The 22,658-nt window shown below is 42.7% G+C and overlaps 1 protein-coding gene across 1 annotated transcript in view; it reads right to left on the bottom strand.

Moving 5' to 3' along the window:
- The window catches only part of MAP4 (microtubule associated protein 4), a 166,785-nt gene that overhangs the window by 12,190 nt on the left and 131,937 nt on the right, over positions 1-22,658 (bottom strand). The window contains 2 exon segments of the mRNA XM_056129475.1: positions 1,835-2,050; positions 3,191-3,294. Of these exon segments, the coding sequence (XP_055985450.1) occupies positions 1,835-2,050; positions 3,191-3,294 (320 nt within the window).

Here is a 22,658-nt window from a genome sequence, read left to right on the forward strand (position 1 = left end):
GAGTACCACCAAGAGTGATTCCTGCCTGCAGAGCCAGGGATGAAGCCCTGAGCATTGCCTGGTGTGGTCCAAAAACAAAACAAAACAAAGCAAAAAAGAAGAATAGATTTAGCTTGGTTTCTACAGGAATTGGGGATGTGAACATACTATTTAAGTAAATGTACCCTGTTACTTTTTAAAGCATGCCATTCTGAGATACACTGGACCCAGCTCTTTTACTCTAAGAAAAGGAGGCAGTTAGCTTAGGAAGTGTCCCCAAACTAAAGACTGACATCGGAGTAAATAAAAATCTAATGCTTCAAGTTCAGGGTAATGATCATTCTACAAATGAGGGTGTGAAGAAAACTCAGTATGGTGTGATGAATTTTAAGGATGAGATACAGGGGACTGGTTCAGCTGCTAGCTCAGGGTTTTGTGCAGAAGGAATCCCCCACTAAAACCTGTTCTAAAATTTAAGGAATAAACCAGATGCTTTCAAGGATGTCCTTCAAAATTTTAATACTTCAAGGGAAGTATTAAAAAACTTCAAAACTTCAAGAGAAGGAAAGGAAACTAGTAGAGACAATTTCAATTATTACTATTTTGGTGGGTGGGGGTGGCACCACACCTGGAGGTGCTCAGGGATTACTCCTGGAGGTGCTCAGGGGACCATATGGGGTGCTGTGGATCCAAAACAGGTCAGCTGTGCGCAAAGCAAGCACCTTACCCGCTGTGCTGTGGCTCAGGTCCCTTTCTCTTTCTTTTTAAGCACTGTGCTGTACAATCCTGTTGCTGAGAGGGCATTATGCACATCATTATGCACATCCTTTCAGCTCCTGGACCTCCTCTATTTCCTTGCATTTCTCCATTGTTATTAGAAAATGAAACTTCACTAGACCGCCCTCTCACCAGCTCCCCAGGTTTTGCTGCTGAAAAGGTATCAGGGAGGAGTTCTGGCATGGCTCAGTATCTCTCCTTTGACCTCTTACTCAAACTAATATTATTATAAATTTTTTTGAAGCAGTGAATTAGGTAAAGGAGGAACAGAGCTTTATCATTCCTAAAATATATATATTTTTTTACTTTAAAAAGGACTCAAAAAAGTTAAGATTGCAATTCTTGGGTTCTACCATTCTCTCCAGACAACCACAAAACTAACATTGTTCACTATTTTCTACAATTGAGGAATTGCATCAGCCTGACCTAAGGGTCCTTCTCAGTCAGGATAATAAAGAAGGCAAACACAGATCGCCCTCCCTCTCCTCCAAAAACAATCCTGTGAAGCTTTTATGGTCTAAATCGATCTGCTTCCAGGCAAAAAAATGTCGGTGACCTGGACAACTGCAAGACTCCAGGAGCCCAGTGAGAGGTGGCGAACCAAAGCACACGATCATGTGATGCTGCAGATGTCAAGCCTGAACAAGCACTGAATACAGAGGGCACAGGCTAGGGTAACGGGGAAAGGCTGCATTTGCATGATGATTACATCTCTGAAAATTAAATGGAACTCAATGTGAAAATTATACTAAAAATGAGTATTAGATTAATATGTGAAGGAAGAGAAATTGGTTAACAAGTGTTAAAATTGGTGAAGAGAAAGGAGGAGGTGGGAGACAGGACAAGAACTAGTCAACATTATATTGTCTTCAAACTTTTGGGCAAAACAGTACCAATGGCCTACAAATATTATTATAGCCATGAGCCTCCAAACTGATTTCCAAATTATTCTCCCTCCTTTCCTGTATTTCCCAATTCCACTAGCCTGATTCTACTCATTGTCTGGTAGCAGCAAAAGCCTGACTGACTCTCAGAGCGGTAAATGTTCCCCTGGCATGATGCTCGGGTGACCACTTACCTTGGGCTTCATGTCTTTTGCAGGTAAGACGGAAGACCTGGCAGTGGCAGCAGCAGTGCGTTTGGGTGGGGCAGCTGGTACTAAGCCTGGAGCAAGGCTCATGGGTTTTTTATTCGACCCACCCAAGGTGGTGGGAGCTGGCTGCTTAGGGAGAGGAGAGGACTGTGTTTTGGCTTTCGTTGGTAGAGTCTTTGCAGGTTGAGTGGTGGCCAAAGGCTTTATGTTGATTTGTTGTTTTGTTTTGTTTTTAAAAAAAAGGTCAACATCAAACATACAGACAAGAATAAAAACAAATTAAAAATATAAATTGCACAATCCAAAGTAAAAAGTATAAGCAATGAGGATAGAAGCAACTAAAAATTATCATTTCTTTCTTCTGAGCTCAGTAAATTGTAGAATGACATCAGGATGAAGACAAAATTAGAAATTCTTTCTTAATGACAGTGACAAATTTCTTGGTTTTATTCATGAAGTATTCACAATTAAACAATTAACTAACTTTCACCAGACAATTAAACTATTTACAACCTGTATCTTGACTAAACAACTTTCACATCCTACTTTAAACAAACTTAAGTGTGACATCTCACTATGCAACAAGTACCAATTAAGTGTTGGATGTTATAATGTCTCTTAGAATCCATGTTCCTTGGGTTGGGGAGCTGGCTCAAAGGGCTGGAGCACATGCTTTGCATGGAGGAGCCTCAGGAGCCCCGTGGTTCCCCAGCATTGCAAGGAGTAGCCTCCAAGCACTAGATGCTAGATGCAAGCCCCTACTCCCAGCAACACGAAATTATACGCCCTCTACATGAATGCAGGTTTCAGAATCTATTGAAGAATGACAGTTTTGCAATTCTCTTTACTTGCTGATGTTAAGGAAAGCAAAAATAACTCATATTCAAAAATGATAGGGGCATAGCAGAGATTTATTTGGCCACACCTCTGGTAAGGGCTTTATTCCTGGCTCTGTACTCACAGAGCACTTCTAGAAGTGCTCTGGGAACCATATGTGGTACCGGCAATTGAATCCGGGTTAGCCACAAGCAAGGCAAACATCTTATCTGCTGTACTATCACTCTAGACCAAGAGATTTAAGGGTTGAAGTCTGTCACTATGGTAAAGTAAGATGTAAAATATTAGGGCTGGAGAGATAGTAGAGCAGGTAAGGCCTCCCCCATCAATAAAAAAAAAAAAGAATATAAAAAAAGAATATATAAACTTTCTAAGCATGTTCAAACTTAAGAAGTTCATATTAGCTCAGAAAAAAGAAATTTTATTCATGATTCAAGCAATAACAACAGAAGATACTGTTTAAAAAAAAAGCGGTAGAAGATAAGCTACCATTCTGATTCCTACCTTGGTTTTCTTCTCTGGGCTTGGTGGGAGCTCCTTGTTTGGAGGGGTGGTGATGTCATTTCCGGTGACATTCACAGCAGGTTGTCCTTCTGGCTTGGCTATTCCTTATTAAAAAAAAAAAAAAAGGAGGGGGGGAAAGAAAGGAGTTATACCAAGCAAATATTTTTCATATCCACTCATATCCACTTTGAAAATGCAAGTTTCAACAAGAGCAGCCACTAGCCAGCAGTTCATCCTAATACATCATGAGGCGGTAGTGCTAAAATGTGGATGACACTCCCAAGTTCCCCTCACTGTGATGGGAAGCGGTTTTAGATTCCAGCAATTCAGCAGGCTGTCCCTGTGGAGAAGCAACCTAAGTGGGATTTACAAAAATGATCAACGGGGAGGAAATGGCCCTAAGTTTGCTTTCCTTCCCTGGGGACTAGCAAAACGATTCTGTCACCTAAACACTAACTCCAGGAGCGCACAGGGAACAAAAGGCTCTTCTACTAGAGTTTGTCTCTGGGAATAAAGGTTGCTGAGAGATGGGATAAGAGCCAGAAGATCAGCTAATGTCCTTTCCTTACTTCCTTTCCCTGTAAAGCACCACTCTATGAGGGATGTGAGATTAACATGATCCAGTTCTCACAGTGACCCAGATTTTGAACAAGGCTGAGGAGACCCACAAAATCAGACCCAGAAAGACCAGAAATAAAGTCTACCATTTAAAGCTATGTCCAGGAGAGCCACTGTGGGGAGGCCACTACAGATTTCAAAAGGACAACTGAAGAATTAAACTAGAGTGAAATTTATGACCAAGTTCTAGGGAAGATGTTCTAACTAGCACAAAATCCAGAAACCACAAATGGTAACCGAAGAAAAATTTTGAAAATTTTGGTGACTTTTAGAAAAGTCAAAAGGAAAGTGATAATGAGCAAATAAAATTTAAGCTTCATATCAAAGACAATGTAGCATATAACTACTCCTATAATAATACATATAAAGGCCAACAACTCACTAGAAAAATGGCCTAAAGAATATGGACACAGAGGTCAGGGAGACAGCTCAAAAGGCTTTGCACAGAGAAATCTTGGGCTCAATGTCCATTTCTATCACTAGGCATCTAAGTGATCCCCGTGGATCATTCCTGATGGTGCTTGGAGGACCATATGGGATGCTGGAGATTGAACCTGGTTTGGTCGAGCGCAAGGCAAATGACCTACCTGCTGTACTATCACTTCTGCTCCTCACACCCAACATTGTTAATGGGACCATGAGATGCTGGGATGAGACCCTGTCTCCTTCAATGCAGGTGCTTGGCCCTTTTAGCTACCTTTCCTGTTCCCTATCTTTTTGATGTCAGCAGTAATAATATTCCCATTCCATTATTGGTGATCGGTATCTTCTCTCCTTTTATCTTTGTTAGTTTTCTTAAAGGTTTTATCCATATTTTAGCTGATTTTAAGATTAAGTTTTTAGGGGCTGGAGAAGTAATACTAAGGTGCTAGGACCCTGCTGGAGCTAGGAAGATTAACCTGGCCTGAGGACTGCGAAATGTATAGTGAGATGTTCTCAGGAAGAACCAAACTAAATTTATATCTCTTACTGTGCTCATACAGAATGACATTGCTAGAAATTCTAGAAATTGCTAGAAGTAGATTTATTACAACTATTTAAGTAGATTACTAACTGAAGGAAGAACACACCCTTGTTGGGATCCCACCCTTGGGTGGATCTCCTAGTAATCTGAAGTAATCTCTGTAGATACTTCAGGATCTACTGTAGGATAACTGTAGGATAACACTCTTTTGTCCTTCCTCAGGTAGCTTAGGTTTGTCAGGTCACACCCATCTAAGAACACTGAACTTGTATTGTGAGCAATGTCCTTTCTGTGTGGACACAGGAAGACAGTTAATATTATGCTTTGTAACTTGGGAGTTGATTGACTCCGAATAATATTTACTCCTGGGCATCTGATTTCTTGACTCAGTTGCCCTTAGTTCCTAGCACCCCAAAAGCAGCAGGGTCCCGACGAGGGACTGAATGGACCCAGGGCAAGCAGTGAGCTACCCTGGCATCGAAATGGGCCAGGCCAAAGAGCCACGATACTCAACTATAAGTTGAGGGCATGATCATGGACAAATGCTGTCATGATCCAAAAGTAAGTAACGACGAGACTAGGACCCTGCTGGAGCTAGGAAGATTAACCTGGCCTGAGGACTGCGAAATGTATAGTGAGATGTTCTCAGGAAGAACCAAACTAAATTTATATCTCTTACTGTGCTCATATAGAATGACATTGCTAGAAATTCTAGAAATTGCTAGAAGTAGATTTATTACAACTATTTAAGTAGATTACTAACTGAAGGAAGAACACACCCTTGTTGGGATCCCACCCTTGGGTGGATCTCCTAGTAATCTGAAGTAATCTCTGTAGATGAGATTTTATCCTTGAGTTAATCTCCTGGAGGAGTGGTCTTACCTCTCTTTGTTGATTCGTCAGTATTCAACCCACCTTTATGTCACCGCCTTATGTGACTGCTATATAAACTAAGATGTAAGCTCGGAAAAGGGGTGAGAAGTGAGAGAGCTCGGGCTCCAGAGATCCAGAGTCAGAGCCAGAAGGAGAGAGCTTCCAAGACTGGGGCCCAGGAGAGAAGGAGGCAGAGAAAGACAGGAGTGAAGAGGATTGGAATAAACTACTATTGATATAGACCGGCCTGGCCCCCGCTTTTTCTTCCGTCTGCCCTTGGCCGACAGCCGTTCCGATCCAGGCCACACACAGTGGCTCAAGAGCACCGAACGCAGGCGGTGAAACAGTGCCGTCCAGTGAGCCCGTGAACATACAACCTTCGGCGTGATAAGATTTTACACTTAACCTGAATGCAATCAACCCTGATTCAATTCCAGGCACTGCACAGGGTTCCATGTGCATACCAGGAATCCTTGAGAATTGGAGCCAAGAAGAGCCATGAGCATCGTTGGGTGCTGCTGTGCCCACCCACCTCCCAAAAACCATATTTTGGTTTAAATGGTTTTGGTTTGTTTACAGTTAGTTTGCATGTCTTTTTCTAGTTCTTCAGATAACAACTTAGATATTTTTTTTCTTTTCCATCTGATTTTGATTTTTTAATTTAGGTTTCATAGGTTGGAGACAGAGTTCTTCATACTCTGCATAAAGGAGGCCCAGCATTGCAAAATCCCCAAGCACTGTCAGGAACACATTCCTGAATTAACAACTCAGTGTCCTCAAACATGGTCAGGTATAGGCCCCTCTCCAGAAAAAAAGTAAAATTTGGCAAAATAATTTACATCAATGTTAATATTTCTGTTTTTTTTTTTTGGACCACAGATATTCAGGGCTTACTCCTAGCTCTGTGCTGATGGACCACTCCTGGCAGTGCTGGGGGAACCATATGCAGATTTAGGGATCAAACATGGGTCAAATGCATGCAAAGCAAGCACCTTACCTGCTGTACTATCACTGATCCACCAGTGTTAATGTTAATGCTACAATGTCACTGTACCACATTTAGCACCCGAGTACTAATACTCTCCGACTATTGTCTCTAGCTCCCTTCTCATCAGCCTTTTCTAAACATACCAGTGCTATAAATTCCCCTCAGCACAGCTGTAGGTGTATTCCATAAAACAGGATATACTATATTTTCACTTTCATTCAGTTCCCTTGAGAACATCCGCTTTGACTCATGGAATATTTAGAAGTACATGGCACAATTTCAAAGCACACGAATATTTTCTTAGTTTTTCTGTTACTGGTTTATAGTTTGATTCCATTACAGTCACAAATATATGCTGTATGTTTTTAATCTTTTTAAAAAAATTTCAGTCACTATTTCACAGTTCAGCCTCACGTTCTTTCTCATTTCTTTGTATCCTGATAATACAAATATCAAATTTTTGTTACTGTTCAAAGGTCTGTCTTTATACATTTTTTGTTCCATCTATTTAAAAATTTTTTATTTATGAAATTATAAAATTATTCATTATTGGGTTTCAGGCATACAATATTTTGACATTAATCCCATCACCAGTGTCCACTTCCTTCCACCAATGCCCCCATTTGCCTCCCACCCCTGTCTATTTTAATCTCTTGTTCAGACTGAATAAATTCTATTCAATTCTATTCATTTGTTCTCAAGTTTGATGTCTCTGTTCTCTGACATCTCTAATCTCCTACTGGGTTTGGTTTTTTTCTTTTAGTTTTTGGGTCACACCTAGCAATGTTCAGGGCTTACACCTGGCTCTGAATTCAAGGGATCACTCCTGGTGATGCTCGGGGGAACCATACAGGGTGACAGGAATGGAACCTGGGTTAGCCACGTGCAAGGAAAGCACCCCTCCTAGCTGGACTCTCACTGCTGTGGGAGGGATGGCTGTAGAGAAAACTGTACGTCCCTGGGCACAGAGGGCTGAAAGCCCCAGAGCTGTTGGCGCTGTCACTCAGTAGGGGGTAGAAGAAGGATCTTGCTGTCAGTGTAAGGGATCAGGTATGCAGCTGTGAGTGGAAATAATTCTCTTGATGACACTTGAGAAACAGGGCTCACCACTAAGTCTTCCTTATTCCTGTTTTTTTGGCAAAAGCAAGCTGTCTTTTTCTTTTGTTCTTTCCTTTCCCTTCCCTTCTTTTTATTGATTGTCTATGTTAGTGGTGGGTGGTAGGCATTCTCTAGTGCTTTTTTTTTTGGGGGGGTCACACCCGGTGATGCACAGGGGTTTACTCCTGGCGCTGCACTCAGGAATTACCCCTGGCGGTGCTTCATGGGACCCTATGGGATGCTGGGAATTGAACCCGGGCCGGCCGCGTGCAAGGCAAATGCCCTACCCACTGTGCTATTGCTCCAGCCCCTCTCGAGTGTTCTTAGTGGGAGATGAAATGAAGGGAATGCACTGCACTTCCTTCCTCAAGTCATGAGATCCTGATCCAGTCCACCTTCTCCTTTCCACATTTTGGAACCCTTCTATGACCGTCTCTTAAATTCTTTCCAGAGTATTTAACTGTATTACAGGACAGGGGTAGGAAAAAGGTGAATCAATGTCACCTTGTCTTGGTAGATAGGACTCTGAATGTTTTGGTATTTGAAATCATATGTAGTTTTAGTCAAAACTTTTTTCCTGGCCATCCTCAGTGGTGCTGGTTGGCAGGGGTTATTACCAGCACAGTGCTCAGGGGGTCATGCTGTGCCACAGAGGGAACCCAGAACTCCTCCATGCAGATCATGTGCTCTAGCGTGATCTGGACTCCCAAGATGAAATTGTTTTGTTTTAAAAATGTGAGAAGAGGGGCTGGAGTGATAGCACAGAGGCTAGGGCATTTGCCTTGCATGCAGCCGACCCGGGTTCTATTCCCAGCATCCCATATGGTCCCCTATGCACCTCCAGAGGTAATTCCTGAGTGCATGAGCTAGGAGTAACCCCTGTGCATTGCCAGGTGTGACCCAAAAATAGCAAAAATAAATAAATAAAAACGTGAGAAGAGGGGTGCAGAGTGATAGTGTAGTAGGTAGGGTGTTTGCCTTAATATGGTCTACCTAGGTTCGATGCCCAACACCCATATGGTCCTGCAAGCACTGCCGGGAGTGATCCCTAAGAGTCAGGGGAGTCAGAAGTCTTGGGCACAGCTGGGTATGACATTTACCTTGCATATGCCTGACCTGGGTTGAATTCCTGGCACCACATATGGTCCCCAGAGCACTGCCAGGAGTGATCCCTGAGCACAGAGCCAGGAGCAAGCCCTGAACACTGCAAGATATGGATCCAAAACAAAACAAGAACAACAACAACAACAAAAAGACTGAGAAGAAAAACCCAATGTAAGATTGGTTAACACCTATTTTAAAGCAAGCTGAAGAACATTTTACCTTGTAATTTGTTTCCATGGTCCTAGACCACTATGAACGTTTTCAACAAGACAGGACTTTCTGGTAACATAAACACTTTATGAATCATATCAATGCCAATGATACAAGCATGCAGGATCTCAACCTATTCATGCCATGACTCCAAATAAAAAGGCAGAAACCGCTATCTCCTTATGAGACAATGGTGCTTCTCGTCACGAACCAACTCTGGCCTCTCAAGGCTGCATACCAGACAACTAACTACTAGAAGCCATTGTATAAATGCCCGCCCCCCACACCCCCGGTTTCACAAAACAACGTGCAAAACAGAACTCATAAGTGATCCACAAAACTGCCATCTTCTGCTGGATCTTTCCATTGTTTGTGCTTAGACCTGCTGGGAAACCCAGGGTTAAAACCGCAGCACCACCACTGACTATTTTCCCCCCCCACCTTCTCCCTCTTTCTTCTCTACAACCCTTCCTCTCTCAGTTCAATTTCCCCCTTCTTGTGTCCATGGAATTTCATCTCCTGCTACCTGAATCAAACTGTTAACAGGACTTTTTTCCCCCCCTTTGATCCTCTTGTCTTCCAGTTCACCTTATCTACTGAGAGCAGGAAAGTCTTCCCAAAGCATATTTTCCTCTTTCTTCATTTGGAGGGTGACAGGGCTTCCAAGCTGTAGGCTCAAGGGGGCCCACTCCTTGCAGATTCTTATCCACAACTTATCACAGCAAGCAATCACCCACCAGGTCTGTTAATTGGGGGGGGGGGGGGGTAATGTTTAAATATTTCAGTGATTCCTGAGATTCCTGAGTCAGAGCCAGGAGTAAGTCCTGAGCACTGCTAGGAGTTTTACTTGCAGGGTGAGATGGGGGGAGGGGGAGGAGAACTGGGCTGGGGTATGCCTTGCAGCCATAAAACCATAAATAAGCTTAATCCTATGACCCACCCCACATGCCAAGGATGAGCACCATGATACTAAATTTGTGATGAACTAACTGTGCAAGTATAATAATCAAATGTGTGACCCCTCACCCCCCACCCACCCCACTATCACAAGGGGAAGGGAAAAGGGGAAAAAAACCCCTAAACATATAAGGGAGCACCATGAAGCCTGTCATTTCCAAAAAATGTTCTAGATTTTTTTGTTTGTTTGTTTTTGGGACACAACTGGTTATGTACAGGGGTTACTCCTGGCTCTGTGCTCAAGATTTATTCCTGACAGGCCTGGGGGACCATATGAGATGCTAAAAATTGAAACTAGTAAGCTGCGTGTAAGGCAAGCACCCTACCTGCTGTGTTATCTCTCCAGCCCCTCAAAATTTTTCTCCCATTATTTCTTGGCACATTTGAACAACTGGCTTTGGCTAAATTGGCTAGCCTTTACCCTCTACCTGAGAAGCATCTGTGGTGAATTGAAATGGGCAGTTCTAAAATGGTTGAGATTACAAAGAGGCTATGGTACCTGGTACACGACAGACTAATCCAAACTGAGATAGTACAATACATCTATAGAGCCTTTTTCTAAAAGCAAGCAAGCAACCTGAAATGAAACAGCACAAAGCAGGGTTGGAGAGATAGTATAGTGGTAAGGTGCTTACCACTGTGTGCATGTGAGTTGAGTCTGGTGTGATCCCTAGCACCACTATGGTCCCCCAACCACTGCCAGGAATGATTCCTGAGCACAAAGCCAGGAATGAATCCTGAGCACCACTGGGTATGGCCCCAAAACAAAACAATAAAAATAGCATAAAGCACAGGCCAGAAAAGCCTCATGAACTGAGTGTGTGAGGTTTGGGTTTGATATTCAACACTGCATGGTTCCCCAAGCACCACAGGGAGTGATCCCTGAGCACAGAGTGAAATATAGCCCTGAGCATTTCCAAGTGTGGGCCAAAACCAGAACAAACAAAAAAGCATAAAGCAGGGCATAGAGCCCAAGCCATGGCAATCCAATGTCCTTTGCAGAACAAAATTACAAAGGAAACAAAATGAAAAACCTTTCCAGAGCAGGGAATGGAACAGAACAGAGCACATGATGAGGGAGAAGCAGAGCGCCTCAGATACATACAGTGGGTAACAGCCTGACACCTCCTGAGACTCTTGAATATATTATTAATACTTAAAAATAAAGGAGTCCCTCTGTGTGTTTTTCATTTCGTGAAAGCAAATATCCCTTAACAGATGTTTATAATTTCCCAAATGTGCCACTCCAAGCTCACTAACACGCACCAAGCCTCACACCTTTACTTATATGAGTCCTTCTCTTGAGAGTCCTTTCCCTCCATTGTTAGGCACCAAAGGGTTCCAAGTTCACCTCCTCCAGGTTTCTGATTTTCCTCTCACCCTCCCCTCTACCCCAAATTAGATACGAAGTTGCTTGAGGATAATGAAAATACTCGGTACCATACAGTGATGGGGCATGGTGAGCCTTTTCAATAGCTGATTTTTACACAGTTTTATCTACATAGTGTTTTAATTAAGTCGGCATTAAATGTGTATCAGATGAATGGATAGATTAGTGAAGCTTATCAGTCATTTGAAAAGTATTTTTACCTGCCTGCATGAACTTTTAGTTAGTGTGAACTTGGAAGAACTGGTTCTGAAATAAATTAAAATCTTCCCACCTAGAAGGCACATGACACAGAACTGGGTATATGGTGATAAAAATATGACAGAATCCTGTCCATGGGAAGCTACTATTGCCAGAAGTGGTGCACAGAATACCTGAGTTTTTGTTATCTTGGAGTCATAAATCAGAGGAACTATGAGGCCTCTTTGCCCATCTTATTAAAAAACAACCTGCCAGTCTTCAAGGTCGTGTTCCACTAATCTCTCGTCTAGAAAATACAACTTCTACTAATTTAAAGAGAATAAAGATTTTCATTAAAAAGTGTCAAGAAAAATAATTATTAGAGACAACATTTTACAGAAACGGTTGTTTTATTTTTACAAACAAAACATGTTTTTAAATCCCCATCAACAAGCTTGTGAATCATGGTCCTTTGTGTTCAAAGTGAATTCCGAGGAAAATAAGCTTTTTTAGACCTCCAACAATAGGACCCATGGGGAAGTGGGGGATGGCGAAGAGAAGAAAGGGCCAGGAAGAAAGACATAGAAGGCAGCCACAGAGACTGCGACATTTAGTTTTTATTAAGTGCAAGTCTTTCCTTCCCTCCTCTTTTACTTTCCTCCCCATTTCTTCACAAATCCTCCCAAATGTGCACATAAAGAGAGAAAACTAGAAGCAAGATTGGGTCAAGCATGAAAAAAAAACCAAACAGGAAAATAATGATTAAATGCCGACTTTAAAAGGCTCTTTGTCTGACAGAACAAAAGTAAAATGTTCTCTAAAGCAAATTGGAAAACAAAACTTGCACCCAGATGCTGCTACCTAATGAGAGAAGGGTAGTACTGATAAATCCATTGTATCTACACAGTGACAGATTTTTCAAGCAAGGAAATCAAGCAGTTACGATTGGATGATTTAAGGCTCAGGAGTCATCTGGTTCAAACCAACAGAGTTGAGGGGTGGGAGGATGGGGGATGGGTGGGCAGGAAGATAGGTGGTTAAGAGGATCAATTTTGTACGCCCACCACCCTCTAACCTTTTGCACACACATGCACACACAGCGCCCCCAAATCAACCGACCTCCTGTCATGCCAGCAGATGTTGAGGCTAACCCAGCTAGACTCACTTGGTTCACTTTCTCCTCCCTCCCTGCAACCTTCCACTGCTATGGAATTAAGCTTTCCCCAGGCAGTCACAGACTCCGGCAGCCTAATGCTCCTGCATTAGTAATCTGTCACTTTGGTTCCTTCCTTGCTGTCTGCTTGCTCCCTATGGAGGCAAAATTTAGAAACATACCGTCACGTGGGGGCTCTTCACACAGGAACGATGGAGTGCTCTGGGTTGCAGTGACCTCAATTTCTTTCTTCACTGCCACAGTCTTCTGTTCTGGCTGATTCTCACCTCCCTGGCAGACCTGGGAGCACGAATCTGCTCTTGTTTCACTAATTTCTTTCCCCTTTTCTTTGCTGCTTACTTCAGGAATCTGCTCCAGTTTCTCCTGGAGACAGAGCCTAGCAGTGTCCACTTCTTTCTTCTCAGAGTTGTTACTGATGCTGCTGTTGAAATGAGTCGATTCTTTCTTGGCTCCTGGCTCCTTGCTGATGGAAGAAGGTACTTCATCAGTGGTCAGGATGGGCAGTTCTGCAGGGTTCAACTTGTAGCTGTCTGTTGGCTCCTCCGCCACTGTCATGGAGCGCTGTATGGCAGAAGCCCCCAGTTTCCTGGGCGCAGGACTCGGCACTGAGCTTCTCAGAGGCAGCGGGCTAGAAGCAAGATCTTCTGGAATAGGGAGTTCAGGATACTTATCTGCGAGGTTGACAGCTGGGGGAACTGAGAGGTGAGAACATTCAGACAGGGCCCGACGCATGGCCTTTTTCTGCTGGGGGATTTTGTCAAGCAAAGCCCATTCCTCAGTAGAGCTCAATTTCTCCAACTCCTCTGGGTCTCTGACCTGAGTGCTGGCATTCACACATTCCTGGGTGAACTCCACCATCGTGATGGGTGGAATGGCAGTGGGTGAACGCTCAGAAGTGGGGGCTGGGTGGGCTACAGCCACCGGAGGCAAGGATTCACATTCAATCTGCTCAGGGCTATTCACTACCCCAGTCAACCGGCAGCTAACGGGGATGCCATTCTCTTTCTCTGGTGATGCTTCCCTAAAGCCTTGAGGGCCTTGAGCCACTGGATGAAAGTTGGGGTTCCAAACACTGGTTTCTTGCTCCTTAACATATCCAGTGGGGATGTCGGCAGCCCCAGGGTAATTCAGATCTGGCTGGCTCTTGGATTCTGGCCCATTCTTCCCTGCCTCCGTCCCCTGAACTGTAGAGGCTTTGTTTTTGTCTGGCCCCTCTCTGGGTCCCAGGTGGAATTCAGCTGCCTTCTGGTGTACTGAGTTCCCCTCTGAGGGATAGCAGCTTTCTGAAATCACATACCTGCTCTCAAGGTGACCTGGGGCTGCTTGATAGTCCTTGTCCTGCACTTCAATGCTGAGTTCTTTGTCTAGCTTCCCCTCAAAGAAGCAGAGCTTATTCTGCTCCAGGAAGCTGGCATTCTTCACAAGCCCGTCTTTCAGCTTTCCGTCCATGCTGACATTCAGTCCGATTTCATTCAGTCTGCCCTCTGTTCTCTGCCACTCAAATCCAGCTTGGCTGATTTCTTTTGGAGAATCCATTCGGCACTCGCTGGGCTGACCCTTACAGAGCTGGCTGTAAGCGGCAGTGCAAGAGGCTGACTGCTTGTCTGAGAGCGACATCGTCTCTTCAACTGCTCCCCCCTCTCGCTCTGCTCCTGGAGCTCTAACACCACCTACAATTGCACGGAGCTGGCAGTGACATCACACCAAGTCCCCAGTATTCACAACAAAACCTCTTGCCCCCAATGCTCCTCTTTGCTCAAGTAGCTTGGCGCTAAATGTATTTAACAGTGTGAAAGAAAGGAAGAAAAAAAGGATGTGAGAGAGAGAGAGAGAGAGAGAGAGAGAGAGAGAGAGAGAGAAAGGAAGGAACCTCCTACTTGCTGCACAAATGCTCCGGTTAAACCGAAAGTGCAATTTCCTGTTAACTAGCACTCTGTTTAGATCTGCAATTTAAAACACCGTACGGTGCCAATCTGGATGCTGAGGATAGTAATTATCCCTGCTTTTACTGATATAGATACACGTATACCCACACATTCACTTATCTGACACTATCCCCACACTTCCATATTCACCCACTCAAAACACTGTTTTAAAAATAAGATTCATTTGCCAAGCCCTGACTATAACCTTTAAAGAACAATTCCAGAAAATTGCCCAAATTTTCACTTAAAAAAATAAAAAGCTTAATATAAAAATTGTAGGCATTTCCTTCTCAAAGTGGAAGAGTGGGTTTCCTGTCATAACAGCTTATCAAATTCACTTGAAAACCGACTTGAGTGGAGTCCCCAAAGCCCAGCAAAAGCTTCACCTGAGCTCTGCCTCATGGGAGCATTATACAGAGTTTTTTAAAGATCACAAAAAAATTTGGAAACATGACCCATATAGAAGACTTTTGGGTGATAACACGGTCCTTGTACTTTTACTCCTGCCTTGGGTCCTCCTAGCTCTCCCTGCTGCACCTGCTCTGAGCTACCCAGTCTGAGTGCTCAGGGGCCATGTGAACAAGCTGGGACAGTTCATCCTCCTCCGATTTCCAGAACTCAGGAACTCTGGTAGTCTGGCTTGGAGAGACCAATGCCCTGTTTATTAACTCAGCATCGTCTTTTGTCGCCCTGTCCTCTGAGCTTACAAACTGAGTATCTGAAGTGTGTAAGAATATATTTGAGGGATCTATTTTTTAAAATGCATGGGGGAAAAGTTTCATTGAAAAAATAGGCCATATGCTGACTTGAACAAAGCTGTTGTTGCCTCACATGTAAGAGACTATCATGTACTAACTCAGGATTCTGTGAAATAGTCTATTAAGAATACATGAGATGTCTTTTCTAAGATGAAGAAAAGACAGGTGGGATTTTAAAAAGCCATCTGCCATCAAGTGCAGTGATTTGATTACATTTTTCAAATAATCCTTTAGAAAGTGAACACTATGATTATTTCATCTTTGGCATATAAAATTTGAAGAACCCAATCCAGTAAGATTCCTTAACTAGAGCTCTGTCCTCAAATGATCACCTTCCCTACTCACATAATATAATGGTCTCCAGCAAGAGTACAGAACCAACCTTCCATGCCTTTTGTACTAACTTGAGGAGACCTAGTTCACGGTTATGTTCATGGTCGGGAGAGGCAATGTTGCAGTGTTGGAAAAAAGGTTTATGTACATTAAACCTTTGTTCTGAAGATTAATGAGCCTCATACACATCTCTCTTACCTCTAGATCTTGAGTAGTGTAGTAGCAACAAATGTACAGGCAAATACAGGTTCACTGACAAGGAACCAGAGTCATCTTAGTCTAGGGCAAAGCTCTCACCCAGGAAAAATAGAATTTTCAATGAAAATTGGTGCTAGAGAGTCATGATAATTGGAAAAAATAAGAGGGAAGAAGTGGGTACACGAGAAGTGGTAATGAAATATAATGGCATTCTGACATTCCAACTTAAAAATACACACAATTGAGTAACATAAGTATACAACCACATAATGAAAGTCATGAAAGTCTGTCAGGGAGTTTATTGCAATGCAGTTAACAAGTCAGAGGCAAAACTTAGAAATCAGGTGTCAACTCCACTATTCAAATTAGCCTCTCCCTCCAACAAACACATCTATATGCACAGACACACGTAGACTTCATTGTCTAGTAATTGTTTTATGCCGTACCTCAGAGTACTCAGTCTTGGAGATCAACTGGGGTAGGTCACAAGCAGGGCAAGTGCCTTAACCCCTGCACTATCTCTCTGGAACTCTGATACTTTTTGTTTTTTCTTTTTTTTAGCTTTTTAGGTCACACCTAGCGATGCACAGGGGTTACTCCTGGCCTTGCACTCAGGAATTACTCCTGGCAGTGCTGGGGGGACCATGTGGGATGCTGGGAATCGAACCCGGGTCGGACACGTCAAGACAAACGCCCTGCCCACTGTACTATCTCTCCAGCCCCTGGAACTCTGATACTTTCTAATTTTGGTTTATGGAAAAAATATTTGGCTTTAGGGGAAATAAATGAAAAAAAAATATGGCTTGGAGTTACTGCCAACTGCCAGAAGTAATTCCCGAGTGTAGAGCCAGAAGTAACCCCTGAGCGTCGCCGGATGTGACCCAAAAAAAAAAAAAAAAAAAAGAGTAAAGCTCTAATCAGCGTAAAACATAGATTTCTTTTACACTAATTATTTAAATGACCAGATCCTTCCCATCATTAAAGAAGAAAGGGGATGATTTGAAATGTTGTAGGGATTATTATGTTTCAGGTCACAAAGTGGTTCCTAAGGCTCTTTTATCAATGAGTCCTTATAAAATCCTCTAAGGATGCTTGATAAAAGCCTCTGAGGATGTTGCCTGTAAATCTCTGACCTCAGTAGATGCGCAGGCCAATGTTTCTGTTTCTATCTTGTGCCTTAAACCTAAGCGAGTATTCAACCTGTTTAGGGTCTTGGTTTTGATATGTACAACTGGTATCTCTGCATAATACTTATCTGTTATGAAGGCAATGAGTAGACTTTCTACAATGGCCAAATATGTCACAACCCCCAGGAAATAAATTATAGTATATTATCATTATAAAGAAAGTAATTCTATTAATTATAATGATTTATGCTACTTGATTTTGCTGTAGAAGCTGAACAGTTGTAAAATTGTTCTTTGAGTTTTCTCCACCCCCAATTTGTTTTAGAGCCCTACCTCGAAGTGTTTTTTTTTTTTTGGGGGGGTTTCTCCACCCCCAATTTGTTTTAGAGCCCTACCTCGAAGTGTTTTTTTTTTTTTGGGGGGGTTTCTCCACCCCCAATTTGTTTTAGAGCCCTACCTCGAAGTGTTTTTTTTTTTTTGGGGGGGTTTCTCCACCCCCAATTTGTTTTAGAGCCCTACCTCGAAGTGTTTCTTTTTTTTGGGGGGGTTTCTCCACCCCCAATTTGTTTTAGAGCCCTACCTCGAAGTGTTTTTTTTTTTTTGGGGGGGTTTCTCCACCCCCAATTTGTTTTAGAGCCCTACCTCGAAGTGTTTTTTTTTTTTTTGGGGGGGTGAGCTGGAGCAAATGGCCCAGCGGGTAGGGCATTTGCCTTGCACGCAGCTGACCTGGCCGACCCGAGTTCGATTTCTCCACTCCTCTCGGAGAGCCCAGCAAGCTACCAAGAGTATCTCACCTGCACGGCAAAGCCTGGCAAGCTACCTGTGACGTATTCGATATGCCAAACACAGTAACAAGTCTCACAATGTTACTGGGCTCACTCGAGCAAATCGATGAACAATGGGAGGACAGTGTTACAGTGCAGTGCTACCTTGAAGTGCTCAGGGCTTAATCCTGGCTCTGTGCTCAGGGATCACTTCTGATCATGTTCAGGGGACCACCTGCAGTGCCAGGGACTGAACCTGAGTTGGCTGCATGTAAAGCAAGCACTTTACCCCTTGTACTAGCTCTCTGGCCCCAAAGTTGTAAAACTTAAGTCTAGTTTCTAATCTGAAAGTAAATGATCCTTTTGTTTATATATACATAAATATGTGCGAAAATTTCAAAACCATATTCTAATATATTTTAGAAACAGTTTTTAGTACATGTCAAACTCAAGAAAATCATGAGTTACCTTTTTAACCTGGTTAACTTTTAAAAGTTGGGAAGCAAACAATGGAAAAAAAACTGAATTCCAGTGACTCTAAAAAAATGAATCTGTGACCCTAAAAAATTAAAATCAGTATAGATGAAAAATTCCAAGCACAATTTGGAAATTACAGACCTTTGCTCTTTATTTTTGAGGGCTCAGAGATCAACTGAGCCCTCTCTGGGATGACGGGAACTAAGTCAGGGTTGGGTGTAGCAAGGTAAGTCAGGTGTATTCAAAGCTCCAGCCACAGACTTTTGTTCTTTTAATAATAATTTTAACCCTCCCAAAGACTACCTAAAAGGGAAAAGAAGAATTATCCAACTAAACTAGGTTTTCTTTCTTGCTTTTCACTCCTTGTTTCTCTAATTATCTCCATCAAAAAGTTCAAGGTCCAGGCCAGAGCGATAGTACAAAGGGTAGGGAGTTTGCTTGTAAGTGGTTGACCTGGGTTCAATCCCCAGCATCCCAGATGATAACCCAAGCACTGCCAGGAGTAACTCCTGAGTGCAGAGCCAAAAGTAACCCCTGAGCATTGCTGGGTGTAACCAAAAAAAAAAAAAAAAGTTCAAGATTCTCTGCTTTGGAGACACACAGAACTTCCAGGACTTACGAGAGCTTACCTTTTGTTCTTTCCCCCCATCTCTTTTGGAAATATTTCACAGTTATCTTTGTTTCCCAAAGACTTGTGCATCACCCCAAAATGTCTATATATATTTATTTTTTTGCTTTTTGGGTCACACCCAGCAATGCTCAGGGATTACTCCTGGCTCATGCACTCAGGAATTGCTCCTGGCGGTGCTCGGGGGACCACATGGGATGCTAGGAATCGAACCTGTGTAGGCCATGTTGGCTGCATGCAAGGCAAACACCCTACCCGCTGTGCTATCGCTCCAGCCCCGAAAATGTCTATAATCTTCACATATTCTGTATACTATCCCATTATGCCTCTAAGCAGTCTACTTACCTAGAAGTTTTACATTACTTTGCCCTTTATCTCTATTGCACTTCTAACTATTTTTTGTTCGATTTGGGGCCACACCCGGCTCCCTGGCAGTGCTCAGAGCTTATTCCTGGCTCAGTGCTCTGGGATAACTCCCAGTGGGCCTGGGGGACCAAATGGGGTACTGGGGGTCGAACCTGGATCAGCCGTGTACAAGGTAAGCACCCTACCTGCTAAACTATCCCTCTTGACCCAAGTTTTAATAAATTTTTAACAAAAGTTTTTTTGCTATTTTCAGCTATGAGACATGTATAATTTCCCAATGAACCCAGAGACAGAGAAATTTCACAAGTGGTACAATTGACAATAAGTATTAAAGGAATCAGCACTTCCCCATTTGTAAAATTGTAGCAAGTTCTAAGACTACAATTTTTTTCATTTGCTGAACATATTTTATTTATGTATTATGCCTTGAAACTGTTAAGATTTGGGGTTTATAAATTACTTCATTTCACACCAAGAGTATTTTCTACCATAAACTGACATTCCCAGCTGTTAGAAAAGTTGATGGATCAAGCAAAGTAAAGAAATAGAAAAGAAGCCAGATAAAAAGGACAGCATGCTCTCTCAGTAGCAAAGGAAAGGGCTGATAGTGAGCTGTGATAAGGCCCACTCAAAGAACAACATACCAAGTACGCCATTACTCAACTACTGGTTTCTGGAGCCAAAAATGTGACACAACCATATATATCAGATTCCAAAAGAAGACTTGAAAACTAGCTTTTTCCTTCACAAAACAGTCCCATAAGAAGTCCTTTTTCTGACTAGTTAAGACTTTCTGAAGTATCTCAATCTACACTCTACAGAACATGCAAAACACACTTAGAAACCTCTTTACAATTTCCCTAGGCACTAGAGTGAGAGTACAGGGTTTATGGCACTTGCCTTGCATGTGGCTGACCCTGAATCCCCAGCATAGAGAACCACCATGAACACAGCCCTGAGCACAATTTGTGTGGCCCACCCCAAAACAAAACAAACCAACAACAAAAATTTCCCAGAACTTGAGAGTAACAAGAAACAGGAGTCCAAAACAGGTATAGGAGACTTCAGCACCTTAACATTCTCTATTTTCAAAGAGGCTAAAACTCAGGGCCAGACAGTACATGCCCCGTATCCAGAGATCCAGGTTTAATCCTATGGTCGCCAAGTACCTACTACCAGATGCAACCAGGAAGCCAAAAATATTTTAAATAAACCACAACAAAAAAATCCAAAGAGGAGACTAACAAAAGATAATTTATTTCATTCAAAAAACAGGGACAGAAAGGTCAAAGAGATAGTAATGGGGGTAAGGCACCTGCCTTGGCTAGTGACCAATTAATCCAGGTGTGATCCCCTGTACACTGCCAGGAGTAGTCACTCAGCACCAATAGATATGGCCCCTCCCCCCAAAAATAAGAAGAAATGTGTTAGAGGGATGTACATGTTTATAAATTGAAATTTCTGTTCATAGAATAAAATGCTGGAGTCAGACCAAGTCTCATCCCAAATTGGCCTCTGAATAGAGGAAAAGAAATCTCCCTAAGTTAGCCTCTGATTTACAATTTACATTATATTCTTGTGTGTCATCCTATTGTTGGCTAGAAAAGTGATTCAGTTTGTGCCAAGATAATTGAATATAAAATATAATATTGGCTAACATTTTCTGGTTTTGCTCTGGGGCTGAACCTAAATGTGCTCAAGGACTACTCCTGAATGTTGTGCTCAGACACTGCTTCCGGGAGTGCTTAAGGGTCATGTGGTGTGAGGATAAAACCTAAATACAAAGCACATACTTTAGTTCTTTGAGCTGTCTCCCTGGCCCTTACATTTTCCTTTTTTAAGAATTTAAAACTTCTGGAAGGTTACTCTGAGAAAAGAATGAAGAAAGCAAGGGCCTTAATAAAAAAGGGCCAGAGAGATAATATTGGTGTTAAAGGCATTTGCCTTGTATATTCTCTGGTTCCTCTGTCCCTCTTGGAGAGCCCAGCAAGCTACCGAGAGTATCTCGCCCACCCGGCAAAGCCTGGCAAGCTACCCGTGATGTATTCCACACGCCAAATACAGTAACAAATGTCACAATGTTATCGGGCCCGCTCGAGGAAATCGATGAGCAACGGGAAGATGAGGACAGTGACAGTGACAGTGATTCTCTGGTTCAATCACCAGATCATATATGGCCCCAAAGCACCACCAGGAGTGAACCCTGAGCAGAGAGCCAGGAGTAAGCCCTGAGCACTGCCAAATGTGTTCCAAAACCAAGAAAAATAATGAAATATACAGGTGGGATGGGGAATATAACTCAGCAACAGATCACTTACCTTGCCCCTCCCCGCAAAAATACACGCAAAAAACCCCCAAACTGCACAGATGTACTAATGTGAAATTATATATACATATATGTATATATGTATACACGTATATGTATATATGTGTATATGTATATATGACTTATGCACCTTATTTCCAACAGTCAAAAACTGGAAAATGTTAAGGGAGATAGCAAGGTGCTAAAGCACATGCTTTGTATGCTAGAGGCCCAGCTTCAAGCCCCAGCACTTCCTGGTCCCCAGAGCACCTACACAACCCCCTAGCCTTTCCACCAATATGTATATATTCAAAAAAATTGAGTGCCCTTCCTATTGATTTGTAAAGATCTCTAAAATACTTGTTAAATTTATAGCCCAGCGGTAGGGCGTTTGCCTTACAAGCGGCCAACATGGGCGACCCAAGTTCGATTCCTCCACCCCTCTCAGGGAGCCTGGCAAGCTACCCATGACGTATTCGATATGCCAAACACAGTAACAACGAGTCTCATGATGGAGACGTTACTGGGCCCGCTCGAGCAAATTGATGAACAACGGAGGACCGTGACTGTGACCGTGACTGATTAAAAAAAGAAAAAAACAGTTCAGTACATATGACACATTTTATACATCTTTAAATGCAGGAAATATATGTCATTACTTCTTTACACACAAATTGTCAGAAAGGATGTTTAAAACACTGTAATGTTTCCAGAGGGAAAACTAGATTGGAGGTTGGTCAAAGGAAATTAACCTACATGTATTCCCCTTTGTACATGCGAATATATGTAATCAAAAACTAGGACGATGTTTTGTACTTTTTGACTTGTTTTTGAGTCACACCTGTCAATTCTCAGGGATTACTCCTGACTCTGTGCTCAGTCACTCCTGACAGGGCTCAGTGAACTATATGGGGTGGCTGAGATTGAACGCAGGTTGGCCGTGTACAAGTATTTTTCTGTCACTGCCCCCCCACCCGCCCCAACAATGTTTCCAACTATTAAAAAAAAATAGAGGGGCTGGAACAATAGTATAG

This window comes from Sorex fumeus, unplaced genomic scaffold (assembly GCF_029834395.1).
Source record: "Sorex fumeus unplaced genomic scaffold, SorFum_2.1 ptg000072l, whole genome shotgun sequence".
Lineage (NCBI taxonomy): Eukaryota > Metazoa > Chordata > Mammalia > Eulipotyphla > Soricidae > Sorex > Sorex fumeus.